We start from the raw sequence: 17820 nt of genomic DNA, 5'->3' as shown, positions 1-17820 counted from the left end.
CTATAATATGTTTGATTACTTTTTTGTTGGACAATGATATGTAATTTATTATTTTTCGGGAGATGTTATAGTTACTATCTCTTTTTTTTTTTTTTGGAAACAAACTACAGGAAAAAATTATTACCTCTTTTTCTTACTACATCTTACTACCAAATCTTAACTATTGATTTTCGTTAATCTAACGGTTATAATTTATTAAGTCATACTTATTAATTAATTATTACTTTCCAATAAATTATAACCGTTGGATTGACAAAAATCAATGATTAAGATTTAGTAGTAAGAGGTAGTATGAAAAAGAGATAACAAGTATAACCTTTCCCTTATTTTTCATATTAAAATATTTAAAATTAGTGTATTTTTTTACAGGTATTTAAGTATATTTATAATTTTTTTAATATAAATTATAAATTTACATATGTTTACCGGGTCATGTGATTGAACCAGTGACCCACTGGTTAAACCAGTGACCCAGTACCTCGACCGGTTTAATAAGTTTAATAAGATTGCTAATAATATTAAAAAAAAACCTTTTTACCAAGAAAAAATGTTAAAAAACAACCTTTGATGTTACGATGGGCCGCACATAATCGAAGCAAGACATGAAGCTCCAAAGACCGTGAGTAAGCACTCCAGTGATACTAAGGGGGCCTATAATGCATATTGAGAGATAGGATAAGCAAAATAGTATAGTATAACTAGCTGAATTATAATCCATTTTTTTGTTTATTGGCTATTTGGTGAGTTGCATACTGTATAATGTTTGGGAATATATTTTTCACTAGCTTATTACCCGTGACATGCGTGGAGAAAAAATGAAGTCAGTTTGTTTGTCTAGTAAAAATTAACGTAAATTTTAAATAAATTTTATAAATAAAATTTTATAGGATACAATTATTAAAGAAATAATTAAAAGATAAAATATATAAGGGATTTGCAACTTAATATTGAATGATGTCTATAATATACTCTAAGAACATTAGTGACTACAAAAATCTGCAATAATAAATCCTTGGAAGAAATTTCAGGGGTATCTGTCTTTTTTTCTCAATCATTCCCTGCTTTGCAAAAGATGAAAGATCAGCCTTTGAAAGAAAGTTTAGGAAAAAAAAGAATATTAGAAGGTTTTAGAAAATAATCAGGATTAAGAGACTAACATGTAGTTTATAAAAAAATAAAATAAACTTCATGATACATATAAATTAAAAGAAATCGATTAAAGTGTAGACACATTAATAATAAATTTTTTTAATGACAAATATAGTTTTACGATGCAGAACATGTCTCCATTTTTTTAGTTGAAGATGGTTTTATCATAAATGTATTTTATTAAACATTTTTTTCGTAATCAAACAAAAGAAAAAATATTTCCAAATTTAAATAATAAGCGAATTATTATATATTAATTATTGCATAAGATTAACTTCAGAAGACGAAAAAGAAAAACAAACACAAAAAATTTAGATTATATTAAATATCATAACGTCAAATAATTAAAGTTTAACCTCATATTAAAATTAGACAATCATCCACAATTGTTCAAACAAACATAAAAAATATTAAGACATTGTGTATTTCCTAACTGTCTAATAATTCTCAAATATATAGTTCAACAACACCCAGAACAATTTTGATGTTACACAACTTCTTCCCCAGCAGCTCTGTCCACACAACTTCCCTTTCTCCAGCAAGGTGTCTTTGACTTCAGCAATAAAATTAATTAAAAAAACAAATTATTGGGGTCACTATACTGTATTAATGATATAAAATATAGCAATAATATGTAGTAGAAAATTATAAACACACAAATAATAGGTAAGTACATAACTCTTTCTCTATTTTAATCTTTCTTTTTAGGATGTTTAACTGAACAATTAAAATCTTAATATCCAAAAAGAAAGAATTAAAATCTTCTTTCTTGATGGCATCAAATTTTATAATCAATGGTGACCAGTGGTAGACCCATAAAATTTTATTTATATCTGCACATTCAGTGGTGGGGGTTTTGGGGCAACATCTCGAAAAAAAATTTTAAAGAAATTTTTAAATGCATTAAAAAAATAAAAGAATATATACAAGAAGAGAAAAGAAAACTATTCACATATATCAAGCTTTGCTATTTCACGCATATCTCATTTTTTGTAAATGTTATTTCAAGCTATTATCATAACAAATCCTGGGGTAGTAGAGATGGCTCACCAACTATTCACATATATCAAGTTTTGCTATTTCAAATGATTTTTTTTGTGTCTGCACTTGCAGACATTGACTCCTATGTAGGTTTGTCGGATGGTGATAACAAAGTGAGGGAAACATCAATAACATCAACACAATTGTATGTTTGACTCTCATCATCCTGGCAAGGCATTAAAATTGTATAAAATTATGAAATGTTATACAAATAACGCATAAAACATTTAATTGATAAATTCTAATTTTAATTTAAAGATATCGCAGCTCTTTCCGGATCTGCTTATACAACATTAGTGTCGCAAGCATTATTGAATGCTGCTTGATCTTGAAAATTAAAAATATTTGTAAAACTAATACAAAGTACTAATATAATCAAATAATGTTTGAAAATGAAAACAACATATATTCGGGTCAACAACAGACTTAAGGTATGATGCGATAATAGTTTCACTGCAACAAACTTTAGAAACTTGATATTTTGACTTCGTGTATGATTCCAAATTCTTCTTTTTCACATTTACTTCAAATAACATGGATATTAAGAACGTTAAGCTCTTCTAGATAATGATCCAAATCACCACCCTACATCAAAATGTTATACAAAGTTAATTTGATTAATTAATTTTTCTTAAATGAATCTCAGTGAACAGAAAAAGCAGAGGAATTAGAATCAGTCCATTTTGAAATGTTGCTTGCGTAGATCAACAACACTTATTCCCAACAAAGTAACACAATCTATATCAAACAGAAGAAAAGATGCATAATTTGTGTTAACACAACCCTTACTTGAATACTGAATCTGCCAGACATTAACCCTGGCTATTTAGTTACGCATCACAAAGGAATAAGTGAAATGCACAGTACTTTGTCAATGAAATATTAAGATTCAAAACACATTGAGAACAATAACTCACTTTGGGTGATAATCATCCTAATGTTTCTGGTAGTCCTTACTATACTATTTTTCAAAATCAGAACAAACAGAATATAGACATTTCTTATTGGACTTGTAGCACCAGTTGTATTTTGATTCAATCGACTTTATGGTTCCAAAAATAATGCAAGTTGTAACTTGATATATGAATAATAAAAACATAAGAACATAAACAAACACAATCCAATCAAGATATGTGAAAGCATTCATCATTTGTGAAAATATACCTCTCTACAATTCTTAATATCACTGATACACTTCTTTTTAGTATATTGCATAAACTCATTTTCAAAAGAATATGATGATTGAGTGGACAACTAAGTAAACCTTAAACTACTTTCTATCGAATTAGATGAAAGCCTAAAACGTAATCATATAACATATAATAGAATCAGGGCATATACGAAAATGAATTCTTTTGGAAAGACACATCCAACTATATTAAATTACATGTTCTTAAAAGTATATACGTCACCTTTTTTTGAAGTCCATAATCTCTGGTACATTGGAATAAAAAAGAATCCTTGTGATATTTAAATTTATTAATTCCCATTTTACTTATACATTCAAGGAAACAAATACAGTAAGACACAAAAAATAGTATAATAGAGAAATTGAACAATATATACTCAAACAAAAGCATAAAATGAAAAATAACTATTAGTAAAAATACCCTGGAAACCCCTTATCCTTGCAAGCTGAACTATGATCACATTCTGAGGAGATCATTATCTCCCAAAAAAGTTTGTATTTGATCTACATACTGCTCCTACAAAGTACACTCAAGCTAATGTCCCCTATTTCGCAGTGGTTGTAAGAAATCATGTTATATATTTAAACACATTTAACCAAAAAGAAATCTATATAAACATATGATAAACATAAATACCTTAGGTTCTCGAGCTCTAACACAACCATTTTCGTTTTTCTACCGCAGACAACATGCTCACGAACTTTCTCAATTCTTGACAGTAAATCAATGACGTCTACAGGGACAACCACCATTTTGCCACGTTATTGGCAAAAATTTATCGAAATGCCATGCTCCTTAAAAAATTTGCCAAAATGCCACGTCACCAAAAATGCTACAACACTTGGCGTTTTACATTTGGACATGTGGCAGCGAGTTTGATGCCATGTAAACTCGCTGAATAGTCTAGCATTTTTGAACCAGTCAACTTGTCAGGCCTAAGTCACTTTACTGTACAGCACGTTACGTGACATTTTGACACGTGGAGGGAGAGGACTGAAGTCGCTGGATAGTGAGAGACTATAGTGCAACGTGGCATATATATATGGAGTGTCCATGGGAAAATGATAAAGACGATTTAATGTCCAATAAATGCTGATTTGTTTTTTGTTTTGGAAAATATAATAATCAATAAAGACGATTGTTTTTCCAAGTAGTGTACGCAAGCATGTAAAACATTTAACAGTTGCATGTTCAAACCTACCGTTATGAGCCCAATGAATTAATCAATAAATGCTTATTTGTTTTTTGTTTTCAATTTTTGTAGAATTGATTAATTCATTGGGCTGAGAACGGTAGATTTAAATCATGCAACTGTTAAATATTTTCCATGCTTGCGTACGCTACTTGGAAAAGCAAATCGTCTTTATTGTTTATTATATTTTTCAAAAAGAAAACAAAAAAGAAAATTATCATTTATTGGACATTAAATCGTCTTTATCGTTTTCCCATGGACACTCCATATGCATATGCCACGTTGCACTATAGTCTCTGTACTATCCATCGACTTCAGTCCTCTCTTTCCACATGTCAAAATGTCATGTAATGCGCTGTACAGCAAAGCGACTTAGGCCTGACACGATGACTGGTTGAAAAATGTTGGACTGTTCAGCGAGTTTATGTGGCCTTAAACTCATTGCCACATCTCCAAATGTAAAACATCATGTGTTGTAGCATTTTTGGTGATGTGGCATTTTGGCAAATATTTTAGGGAGCGTGTCATTCCGGTAAATTTTTGCCAATAACGTGGCAAAATGGTCGTTGTCCCATGTCTACAAAACAAAGAAGTTGGAAATATGATAATCTTAAAAACAAAACAAATAAATGAGTTATATTAGAGACAAAACATACTACCAACTAAATAAGGACAATTAGGTGCTTCTTTCTCAATAATGTCAAAATCAACAAAATCGAATACATTGGCAAAAAGTAGCATCAATGATCGATTTAACATCCATCCTCAAGTTGAAAGACAGACGATAATCATGCCTAGTTGGCCTGAAATTGTCACGATTTAAACCAACTCCAAATTTCTAATAAAATTAATATCTCATTCAAGAATTTTATTCCGAACTTGTAAAGAACCTTTCACAGTAGCATGAATCCTTCCACCCCACAAAACGCACACATTAATAATATAATGAAAACCAAATTATATCATTTCACAATAGTTATGCCAAATAGAAACTAAAAGTATTACCTGTTCATCTAATAGAACCACCATCTTCACATTGTCATCAAAATCTTTCCATACAAATTAGGAACCTTCCAAGTCCTAACCACCCTAACCTTAACCTTCCACTCCTTTTGGTAGGATTAAGATACTTTATAAAATTATATTTGGAATACATAATGCAGAAGAACAACTTGAGAAGAAGAAGAAACCAGACAGAGAACAGAAGAAATGTGTGCACATAATCCAATTGCCAAACAAAAAGATGCGTAACACATCATAAAACTTCTTAAAGAATGGAGTAATTTTCGACTAGGGTTTTGGATGAAGCAAAATAAGAAAAATGTCTCATTTGAATAAGAAAAAAGGAAAACTAAATATGATGGCTAATCAACCCCTTGGTTAGTGCCCCATCACTTTCCAATCATGTTGGGTAATTTCTTTCTTTCTTATCCAATTGATTGGTTTCCCTAATTTTTAGCCAATCAATCTAATTAATTGATTTCTTTAATTTGAGTCAATCAATCTAATTAATTGGTTTCCTTAATTTTTTCAATTGTCATCAAATCTAATTTAATGACTATTTAAATTTAAATTTCAAATTCAAATTAATTTTATTAATTTAACATTTAAATTAATTAAGTTGCACTATTGATCAAGTCCCACTTGGCCCATGACACATATAATCTTAATTTTTTTTTAAAAAACTTGTTTAAGATGGAAAGATTATGCTTTTCAAAAGAATCCAAATCATTGTATGAATTACACGTGGCAAAACTTTTCACATAATGACTTTGAATTATAATATAGTATAGGTATTGGTTTAATGTTTATGCGAAATTGATTTTTCTACCTAACTCACATGAAAATGAATGAATCTCATTATAAAGAGAAGATAGAGAAAATATTTGTGGTATCCATTTATTTTTAGGTGAATGTGGCAGAAAAATTTTCTCTGCAACAAAAACAAAAATATTTTTTCCATCCATATTACATGAGAAATAAGTGAGTGGGATTTTTTTTTCTCTCTTCTTTTTAGTAGATTCTACTCAATTTTTTTTACGTGTGTAAGATAAAAGTATCTTATAAATTTTTGTCTTATGTGACATGGAAAAATATATTGCCCTTTTATGGGGCGTTTGGTACGCGTCATTTTGTAGGATTTTCGAAAAATTGAAATTTTTCTAAATTTTTAATTTTTGAATATTATTGTAAACTGAATATAAAAATCATATTTTTTAAATTATTTTAATATTTCTCATTCAATTAATTTCACACTTTGAGCATGCCTATGTGAATCAAGGTCACCATATCGTTCCTACGAGGACATGACACGGTCGATCTGATGCCGTTCATCAGGTTTTGGTTTTTTCTGGAATCATTTTCCATTTATCATAAATTCATTTTGGTGTTATTTAATGTTTTACGCGATGATATATTCTATATATTTTTTTTATGTTTCAGTATGCACCAGTGCTTTTTATTATTTTGGGCTTAGTTTTTTCTCATACCATCAATTATAAATATGTTAGTATGTTGTCAGTAAAGTTTCACATGGGCTAGAAGCTTAGAATGATATAAATGTAAGAATCATAAACATAAAAGTTTGGTAAATGAGATGTGATAGGATTATCTTCTGTGATATAATTGCATAATCAGGGAAGCATATACCTACTAATTGTCAAAAATTGGCAATGCATTTTAAATGTACATAAATATGGGAGCCTATACATACATCTCAATTCCACCGGTGATGTGTGAACATCAAACAATTAGGGGAAGAAAATTTAGGATAGAGATTTCTGGCATATATTAACAAGTTTGGGGTATAATCAAAATTCCTATAACTTGGTACTAGCAATACCAATCTTCTTCAATTCTTGAAATGCTTTTATGGCCTCTGTATCAAAACCACCTGCAAACTGAATGTCTTGGTGGTTGATGAGATGAACAAAGGGAATTGTTATCTTTGTGAAATATGAGAATCTAGTGTAATCTAACCTGGTGTACTCTGAATGCAAACTTAACTCCTTGTACCAGGAGGTTATCTTCCTGCAAGGCTTCATTAGATTCCAATTCCTTGGTTACCCGTTTCATGAATTCCTTCGCTAGCCTCAATGAACTTAGTTTCATCTGCAATCATTAACGAAATAAAGTGTCTGAATCAACTACCATAATTAATTAATGATCAGCTACCACAATTATGAGGAGTCTATGGCCTAAAAGGGAAAATCCCAGCGCATAAGACTCTCCGATTTGTAAGGGTAAGAGTAAAGGTCGATTGTACGCAATCTTATCCTTATATTTTTGCAAAGAAATTGTTTCCCAAACTCGAATTGTGACCTTCTCATCACAAGGCTCCAAGGCTCGCTCTCATAACTTATTGACCTAATGCATCTAAATTGGCCATGCTAAGTTTATGAAAGAAATTTTCAATTTAGTGTCTTGTTATTTTCTCTGTAGAGACTAGAGGAAGAAAAGGGTAACCAAATGCACAAGGCTCTATGGAAATTGCACAAATATAAGCCATCTACTACCTACCTGACCAATGAGGCCTGTGTCCTGCATCCAAGCCCAAGGGATATGGAAATTCCTATAACGCTTACTTGAACTTTCCCTTGTCCTCTCTGCAGTGTTTACACTTCTCTCCAACCTGCATATTTGAAAGTGGATCTTGGAAGTACTTAAAAGCATTGCACAAAAACACTAAGCTACTGAATATTCTAGCTTGGTACATGCTCGCCTGTCTTGAAGTGCTTGCACCCTTTTCAAAGTCTGAGCCAATGGCTCTTTTGGATTGTCCTCAAATGATGATACTTCTGATTCAAGGTTCTTCAGATCTCGGTAGTTACAAGAAGCTTCCCTAAGTGCATCTACTTTTTGTTCTGGCCAATTTGGAAAATGCTTTAGTACTGGACGTTCATCCACCAATGAAGATAGCTCCCCATCAAGCCATTTCACAAATGCCTCCACCTCAGAAATATCTGAATATGAGGAAGACTCTACCTCTTTTATCAAGAATCTGATAAACTCCCCTTGTCTTTGAACATCTGATTTTATCTGCACATGAATGTTCATGGTATCAATGGCACAATTGTTTCATAAGTAAAGATTTATCAAAACTTGAAATAAAACTGAGAAGCTAGCAACTGTACTTACAGCAGAAAGAAAAGTTGAGCGATTTTCAATTTCCTCAATCATGTTTCTGGTAAATGCAACTGCAGGAGTTCCATTGGTGTTTATTTTGTTATTCATGTTTGCATCATTTCTTGTCAAGGAACGATAGAATTCTATTACTTCTGGCACTCGACGCACTGCTTTCATCCCAACTAGTGATTTTGGTGGTATTGGAGGTGGTGGTGGTGCTGTTGTTGGCTGCACTTTCATTCCTTTCTCATTTTTTTGTGGAGGAAGAAAAGGGTTGCAAGCAGGCCTTGGTGGAGGTGTTGGTATTCTTGTTGATCTTTCCTTTTTAGGTGCTGCTGGTTCTTGGAAATCTGAATTTGTATGCACATTCTCGTTTGTTGGACTCTTTTCAGACTTGATTACTTGAACTGCTGCTTTATGCTGAAGTGCATCTGTGTTGTTGCCATCCATGGATTTCTGTATCTTCTTCCAGAATATAGATTTTCTCTCTATGTTTTGTGCTTTAAGTGAAAATATCTGTGATTTTAAACGAGTTACTTCTTGTCTGAGATCCTTGTTTTCTTTCTCTAGCAACTCATTCCTTGCCATTTGGACTTCAAGATTTTTCTTTAGGGAGGTGATCTTCTCATACTCATTCTCCAGTGACATTTTCTCTCTTTCTGCCCTCTTCAGAAGGATGGCTATAATTTGGTTATAAAATTAATATGTTTTCCTTTTATATTTGTTCTTGCTTTTGAAGTAAGGTTGGTGTGTTTAGGACTAGGGGCTAAATATGAAAGGATGCCACAGAAGAAGGTTGCATTGGCCTTATGGACATGCTGAGTACAGTGGTCTTGATAAGGATGCTTTGGACATTTCACAACTTCAATGCTCAATACTATAAAGAATCATTATGATGACTTAGTAGCAAATATTATCGTAGATGAGAGATTACTTGGGCTTGCTGGCAATCGCTATTATCTGATAGATGCCTTTTTAATGTGAAGTTAGGTACAACATTAAATTATTTTGGTCAAATTTGTAATTAATATTTTTTGTTTGTTTGTTTGGTTATTTAAGCTGTTACAGTGTCATATGTTTGAGGGTTAGTGTTACATAACTACATATATCTACATTAGTGAGTGCAAGCTTGTCATGTTTCTTGTTTGAATCATGTCTTACCTTTTAAAATGAAATTTGAGTTGGAGTTTCATATTTATAATTGTACACGTGCTGTGAATGGTGATTGGTGACTACTGAACTGATTACAAAGTCCTAACATCCCTATATGGAACTCAATTGGCAATAACTCTTGTCCAAGTGTAATATTTGGAATGAGAGTATTTCAATATTGGGTCAATCTCTCTTCATTGTGATGGTTGCCTTTCATCTTTTTATGAATCAGTGCCCTTCTAGTAATATGAATGGCATTTGGTATTTCTTTGTTTATCAAGCAATGAGAAAGGACAAAGGAGGGTAGGAAAAACAGAACACTATATAATGAGGTTCCGTGAAGTGAAAAAGTTTGAACATAAAAAGTAAAGTTGTTGATTACTACATCATACCAAATAAGATCCCTTTGATATTTACTTTTTTAAAATTTATTATGTTGTTCAATGTCCCTTTTGAATTCCTTTACCTCCATTTCTTCCTTCCTACTCCTACCATAGACTTCAACCGCCCTACTTTCCTTCTCCACTCTTTGACACCAAAAGAGTGTGAAGTGATTAAGATTGTTTTTCTGTGACAGTTGAGGCTGAGCTTCTCTAATCATTTGTGTGAAGAATAAGAAAGCAGTGAGACAGAAAAAGTTCTCAAAGTCCTTCACAGAAAAAGTTCTCAAAGTCCTTCAAATGTTTGTTCAAAACTACAAATAAAAAGTTATACCATTACATAGTCTTGATGAATTTCTATATAATAATTATTTAAATAATTTTAATTAATAAAATAATATTATGCTAATTTTTTTTTTAATTTTTGATAAATATTGAAGGCATGATAAATTAATAGGTTTAGATTACTCGAGGCCAATATATTATGACATAATTAAAATATTTTACAAAGATGTAATATATTTAGATTAAAATCTAATTAGGTCCATTCCATTTACATACAAAAATTTTGAGGGTAACACTTATTATAACTACTTGCCCAGCCACAAATTCAATTGGTAGAAACAATGGTAAGTTTCTCTCTTTTTTCCTACCTTGAAGTGGTAGGTAGCTAGTCCTTACTTTCTTTTTCTTTTTCCTTTCTCTTGTACCGAGGAAGAAAGAAAGTGTAGAGCAATGACACTGTAAATGAAATGTATTATCATAAAAGAAATAATAAATTTTGTCATACAGTTTCCTTTAATATGATGAGGGTAGCAGTCTGCACCTTAGGGGAATTTATTTTAGTTTTTAATGAAGTTTCTTCAACAGACAGCTACAAACATTTATTGTGCAGTTGGAGCAGTGAAATTGGTAGAATATATACATCGATTGCTTGTTTAACTCATCGAGGATTAAGATCTCAAACGGTTTGCTTCATTGATGAAAATGAACATGAATAGTTAAGTCCATTACCCATGTTTATCAGTTATCATCCAATGATCTATCATTCTGAAAACACATTTTGGGTCCATACCGAACAAAAAGTTCAATGCATATCTAGTTCATTTTTATTAGAACATGTAGGCAAATTCTGTGCAAATTTTTAGGATCCCAGGATCCGCTTACGTATCCTAATAAAAATGAACTAGGGATGCACTGAACTCAGTGTATATGTAGCATTGTAGATTTTTCCGATCCATACCATAATGACTAGTCTAACTTCAACCAATATATGTAACAAAAATAAAAAAATCTGTGACATTAGTTACTGAACAATGCATGTGGTAAAAAATAAAAGTATCAAACATCATTAGCTACTGTGTAAAAGAAAAGAGAAAGGTTAATGACAAACAGCCTCTTTGGTCAAATTTCAACAACCAAACTAATACAAGAAAATTACAACCAAGAATTGTCATGATTGGCACAAAATGGACGTGTAGTGACTGCACCACTTGTATGATGGTAGAATATGCATATTTTTATGAGCAAATTTGTCAGCGTATTCTATTTTCTTGTATGAAATACATATTTTGAATTACATCATTAGATACAGAACTACGGCCACCTAGAGATCAATGATGAAAAATCTACCCCTGATTGAACTTGATCATTGGTTTGCAGAAGTTATTGTTGGTGTCACTTTTTTAAACCAACATTTCCAACCTCTGACTATTCTCTTCGGAGCAAATTTCTCTACAAAAATTTGACATAGTAAATCATACCAACCTCTAGCAAAGAAGTATGAGGTACATTCAGAGCAACATCAGGCTCTCTGCAATTCTTGCTTTGAAAAGTAAAAACAAAATCTATAGCAAACTTTTTTATCATGGAAGATTAGTTCTTTGCCTTTGCATGGGAATGGCCGATTATATGGGTAACACCAAACTCATTAGCTTTCTAAATCTGCAGAGACTCATCTTTGTAGAGAGCCTTTTCAAGATGGTCATTCATCATTACCTGCAAAACACACGAAGAGGGGAACAAGTTCTCTTCATAATATGACTTATTAAACGTGTTCAGTGAAACACCAAGATCTTCCACATTTGAGTTTCCATCATTTGCAGACAATTCATTTGTTGTCTCTGGAATATTCTCCTCTTCTGTTTCTACAAATTGTATTATAGCAGATATCAATCTACTCTCAAAATTATAGTTCTCCTGTTGCATGTCTTTGTAACCATACCTGACAATGCAACGAAACATGCCATACTCCTTCGTGCTAACCCTACTGATGACCAACCGTTCATTTTCACTGACATAAGGGACATGAACAGATTTTACACAGACAAAAACTAGCACCTGATGGAATGCTGGCACGTTTGTTACAAAATGACCAAACATAGCAGGGAAACCAGAAGCCAGATTGGTGTACATTAGTCCTATTCCAGGGACACGAACCATACCAAGGCAAGGTCCCATAGATAGTATCATGTTCATTGAAACCTTGTTTTCCACATCAAATTGAGGTTTCTTCATTGTTCCATAGTTCCACGTATACATTACAATCATAAAGATTAAGCACAGCACTAATCTCACTCTCCTTCAGGAACCTTGCAGATACAAGCTGAGATGTAATGCAGTTCAATTGATCCAAACAATAGCAAACATGCAATGGCTTTTATTATTCCTTGCTTCCAGACAATCAAATTACTAGTGTCATCAAACAAGTTGTCACAAACATAATGGTGGTAACCGCAAGCCCTACAAACCCAGCAAAATAGTTAAATTTACTTGTCAATGCTTCAAACATCATAATCATAGTGGAAAAGAAGCTTACCATATGCATGACCCATCATGTTTGTACCCTTAAGGCCAATTGTCAGGGCTAAACAAAGGCACATTAATATCCAATTGACTTCTGGGATGTATATCTGCCCATAGGGGTGTTAACAAGCCGCCCTGAGCCAAGCTGAGCTTTGGTCTTAACGGGCCGAGCCTGTGTTCAAATGTGTTAGACTGGCCTTAGCCCGTTACCTGTTACGAATATAATATCAGCCTGTGGCCTGACTCATTTACAAAAAATAAAAACCTAGTTTAACCTGTTAGCCTATTTTAAAATAATAAGACAACAAAAATTTACCCAAACAAAATCTACAAATCAACAGCACTAGTAATTCAATAAATATTCATAAATTTAATGTATATCCAAATAGTATAATATAAAATAAAATCATTCAAAGAGTCTGTTTAATTAATAAAATGAGATGAAATGAATTGAGAAGAGAGAGTGCTATCACTAGTAGTATAAAAAATATAAAAAAAATATATATTAGACAAGCCTGAGAGGCTCTAAGGCCGAGCTTTTGAATTGGAGCCTGAGGCCTTTTTATTAAACGAACTTTTATACAAGTCCAAGCCTGGGTTCAACAATCAATTTTAAACATGTAAGCTCAGGCCTTCACGAGCCGAGCCAAAGGCCCCTGTAAGGCCCCTGGCTCGTTTAGCACCCCTATGACTCCCATATATTCTGCTTGAAGTGTGAATAGTCTTCACCCAAGGAAAACAATTTAATGTACAGCACTGGCTTATGATGGAAAAGGGAGCAGAAATTACTGCTTGACGGCTTATAATGGCTGCAAAAGTGGCCACTATGAACACCGGCCAAAACACAGCTTCTGAAAAAAAAAAATAGTGACAGTTACATCATATTGGCCCAAAATAATATTTGATAGTTTGGGGTTACTCATATAAATTCTTGCCTGGTATGGCTTTGTAGAAACTTCTCTGAATGTCCTCACGGTGCTTTTAGAGAGGAATGCAGCCTCACCCATATATGCCAGAATGAGGCAGGGATACACTAGACATGTGAAAGCTATCTGAGATTAAAGTACTCTTGTTAAAGCATGAATCATGTTGGTATGGTAGATCAACATGCTGGCATCAACTAAGTTAAACAACACTGGTAATTTACCTTTATTGAGAGAGCAGAAAAATGACCTTAGTTAGCAAACATGGTCTCCACACCTATGAGGATATTACAGAGAAAAATTACTCCCAGAACTCCAATTGGTTGCTTTTAAAATAACCTAACCATATATAGGTACCTGTAATTGAAAGCACCACTCCACCTAATGACAGCCATTCTTCAATGCCAGTTGTTTTGATGAACTTCAACGTGTAGACAGGAGAAAGTGCACGATATATTTTTGGGTTCCAGTGGAATATGTTGTATATACCAATGCCACTGATACACAAAAGCCATGTTGCAACAACTGGAGCAAACAAGAAAGCAACTCTATGTGTGCGATGATGCTGAATGGAGAATAGTCCCACTACAATGACACGAGATTATGATAACATAATCTACAAGAAAAATCACCTGAAGTTTTAATGGGTTGTGAATGGATAATATATGGTAGATGGTAATGAAAGAAGCTTGCTGGGCTTACTAACATGGAGTTCACTGATTTTAACTTCAACACCTGAAACTGTCGAAAGAACTGAAAGGAAAATAGACACAAAGGAGAAAAAACGCACACATAAATCCACAAATATCAACTCCAAAACTAATTCATAATCTCATAACAAGTAGACTAAATAAAGAACAAAGTATTGATCCAAGAATTTGGCAATATGACATGAATTGAATTGATAAATAAAAAACATTTGATTCACAACACCTAGTGTAACTGTGATTTCCTTTTATTATGAAAATATTCAGTGGCAATTTCCTTAAGTAATGATGTAAAATTCAGGGAGAGATTCCTTCATATATCTATATTACAGAGTCAGTCAATAAGGGATAACATACTTCATGTGGTTTCAGACTATGCTAACTACTGAGTTCCTTTTTATTTTCACAAGCAATGCTCAAATAACAGAAGTTTAGGTGATAGCTTACAGGAGCGAAGAAGTAAACATCATTATACAAGCTCAGGGGCTGCTCCAGATCAACTACCTGATATTGCAGGAGTGATCACACCATCACCAATTGCCATACTGTTGTAAATATTTGTTATTTTATTATTAGTATTTGTTGTATTGGGCCAAGCCCATTAGCTCAAGTATTAGGGTTTTCATTCTCTATAAATAGAGACCTCTTTGTACAGATTATTTACACAATTCAATAATATTTCAAATACCATTTTTCTTTCAAGTTGGTATCAGAGCTCTCGATCCTGAGGGCTCTGCTTCCGCGCCTACGAAACCTTTTTATTCTTTTTTACGTCTCTCGCTGCCATCAGCCGCCACCGGAATTTTTTTTCCGGGGACCTCTTGAACCGAGAAGACCATTGCTTCACTGTTCCTCTTTCTTTTTCTTGTCTATTACACGACAAGAAACAAACGTTCACAGAATCAACGTAGAGAACTTAGAACCACCGTACAGAACCTGTTCATCGCGATTGGACCCTTTTTCCGGTGGATTCTTCACTCCGAACAGCCACAGAAACCATCGCGCTCGCCGGACGACCTTTGCCTGAAAAACCCAGCACCATCGGAGGTCAGAAGCGCCTCCACGCACCGCCCTTGTCTCTGCGCGTGAATCCCACGCGCCTCCAGCTTCACCGGCGCGTGACGGTGGTTCTCGGCCGCGGACCACCACGGTTCTGATCGTCTCTCCAAGCCGGCTCTGGATCTGTGCTCTCCACTTTGATCGGACATCGTTTGGTATTTTTTCCGAATTTCTTGGCTTCTTGGAGTTTGTTCTTTCACCAATTTCTTGCCTCCGACCAGATCTGACGTTGTTTGGTATTTGTTCCGGCCACTGTGTTACTGTTTCGGCCGCTGTGTTACTGTTCCGGTCAGATCTGACGTTGTTTAGTATTTGTTTGTGATTTTTTGGCTTCTTGCTGCTATTCTTTGACAAGTTTTGTGCAGTATGGCCTCTTCTCAAAGGAGTTCCTTTACAAAGTTTTCTGATGGTGCAACCTCTGAACCTAAGAGAGATGATCGATGGTGTTCTTATTGTAAAAGAACAGGTCATATCAAGGATCTATGCTTTCGCCTCCATGGAAAGCAAACTGTCTTAGAAAAGATGAATAAGATGCATGGTCAACAGCATTTTACTTCCTCTAAAATAAATTCTGCATTTCGTCCAGATGAGTTGGAACGGCTCCGAACCTTCCTTGATTCTTTGAGTAAGCCATCTGATACTAGTACTTTGACTATAACTGGTATGAGCTCCAAAACTTATTCTTTCATTTCTTCATGTAATGATTTTAAACATTCTTGGGTTGTTGATTCTGGTGCTACTGATCATATGCCTTGTTGTGCTGACTCCTTTACTTCTTATCATCTTGCCATTGGAACTCATACAATAGCCGTAGCTGATGGCTCTCATACATCAGTTGCGGGTTCTGGTGACATAAACTTACAGCAGTCCTTACACTTATGCTTATCAAAATAACATTTTTTTGGTCCTAAAATGACTTGTTTGGCATAAATTGAATTTTTTTTCATTTTTGAGTTCTACCGGTTGTTGCATAGCAATGTAGAATACCCGGCAGAAAACACTATTTACGAGATTTTGTGAAAAGTGTCAGACTATGTAATTTTTTGTTCTGAACTCATATTTGGCATCATAATTACTAAATAAGTTCTCTAACCTCATTTTACTCATTTTCAAGATCTACCGGTTGCTATACAACAATGTAAAATATCCGGCAGAAGACATTGTTCAGACCTAGTCATGATTACACTCAAATCACGTTCTGAATCTAATTATGATATTTAAATCTTTAAATTAAATCTCTAATTTAAAATTTACCAGTTAGGGTCACTATATGGACCGAGTGAGAGGCTAGCATTAGCGGCCGCCCCTCCTTAAGTTGTAATTTTTTTTATTATTTTATGTGTAAAATAATTTTTTTTAATAATAATAAGCTATTAGCACTAATAGTTAACCTCTCCCTAAAAAATATTTATAATAATTAATACCTCTTATTAGTCTTAATAATACATATAATTTTTAAATTTTATTTTTGCGCCGTATTATAAAAAATCCTGGGTCTTCCAGTCTCGATCTAGTTGATAACCTGTCGAAGTTTAATAACACTTGTTGCACTTTAGTTGTGAAGGTTTTCGACGGAAAATGGATTCCGCTGGAGTCTTTCATGGACACACACACCTCACAAACTTTCAAGATATCTGTGATAATTTCAGAACTGAGGGTGTGACAGAGGAAAGTATGAGAATGAGGTTGTTCCCTCATTCCCTCTAGACATCTCAAGCTTTCCAACGACAAATTTTATGTCTCAATCGGAGTTGCCACCTGAAAAACTAATCGGGTCAGAAATAAAAAAATTTGAGAACCCTAGGCTATTAGCCACATGCTTTGCACGCAGACCACCAATATGGGTTCTCAACAACATGAAATTGCATTACCGCAATTTCTAAACAACATGAAATTGCCTTTTTCAATCCAATTTCTTAACAACATGAAATTGAATTAGTGCAATTTCCAAGCGACATGTTGTGATAACCTTAACATGATTCAAATAAAGGAGAATGGAATAACTAAGGAAAATTTTTAGGTGGCAAATTGTCATAAATTAGAATAAAAGGGGTGAGATGTTTTGTATTACTATTATGATGAGACAAAGGTTCGAAC

The 17820-nt window shown here is 33.5% G+C and overlaps 1 protein-coding gene and 1 pseudogene across 1 annotated transcript; both read right to left on the bottom strand.

The window, feature by feature from the left end:
* Nucleotides 1-7348: 7348 nt before the first annotated feature.
* LOC133300909 (INCREASED PETAL GROWTH ANISOTROPY 1-like protein 1) lies at nt 7349-11247 on the bottom strand. Its single transcript, XM_061500489.1, has 6 exons — nt 11244-11247; nt 8710-9377; nt 8294-8610; nt 8092-8203; nt 7552-7683; nt 7349-7472 (listed from the first exon to the last, which is right to left on the bottom strand). The coding sequence occupies exons 1-6, from the start codon at nt 11245-11247 to the stop codon at nt 7392-7394; spliced, it is 1314 nt and encodes a 437-aa protein (XP_061356473.1). The 3' UTR covers nt 7349-7391.
* A 716-nt stretch (nt 11248-11963) lies between these two features.
* On the bottom strand, nt 11964-15208 carry LOC133300908 (potassium transporter 1-like; annotated as a pseudogene).
* Between the last annotated feature and the right edge of the window lie 2612 nt (nt 15209-17820).

The sequence above is a fragment of the Gastrolobium bilobum genome, unplaced genomic scaffold (genome assembly GCF_033153095.1).
Source record: "Gastrolobium bilobum isolate Gb01-03AN ecotype WA unplaced genomic scaffold, APGP_CSIRO_Gbil_v1 utg31210, whole genome shotgun sequence".
Classification (NCBI taxonomy): Eukaryota; Viridiplantae; Streptophyta; class Magnoliopsida; order Fabales; family Fabaceae; genus Gastrolobium; species Gastrolobium bilobum.
The sequence above is the reverse complement of the archived record's forward strand: the minus strand, read 5'-3'. Positions and strand labels throughout refer to the sequence as shown.

Coding starts and splice junctions, on each gene's coding strand:
- LOC133300909 (XM_061500489.1), bottom strand. Junction 8,204..8,293: donor GTGCAAGCACTTCAAGACAG/GCGAGCATGTAC, acceptor TCAAATATGCAG/GTTGGAGAGAAGTGTAAACA. Junction 7,684..8,091: donor ACACAGGCCTCATTGGTCAG/GTAGGTAGTAGA, acceptor TAATGATTGCAG/ATGAAACTAAGTTCATTGAG.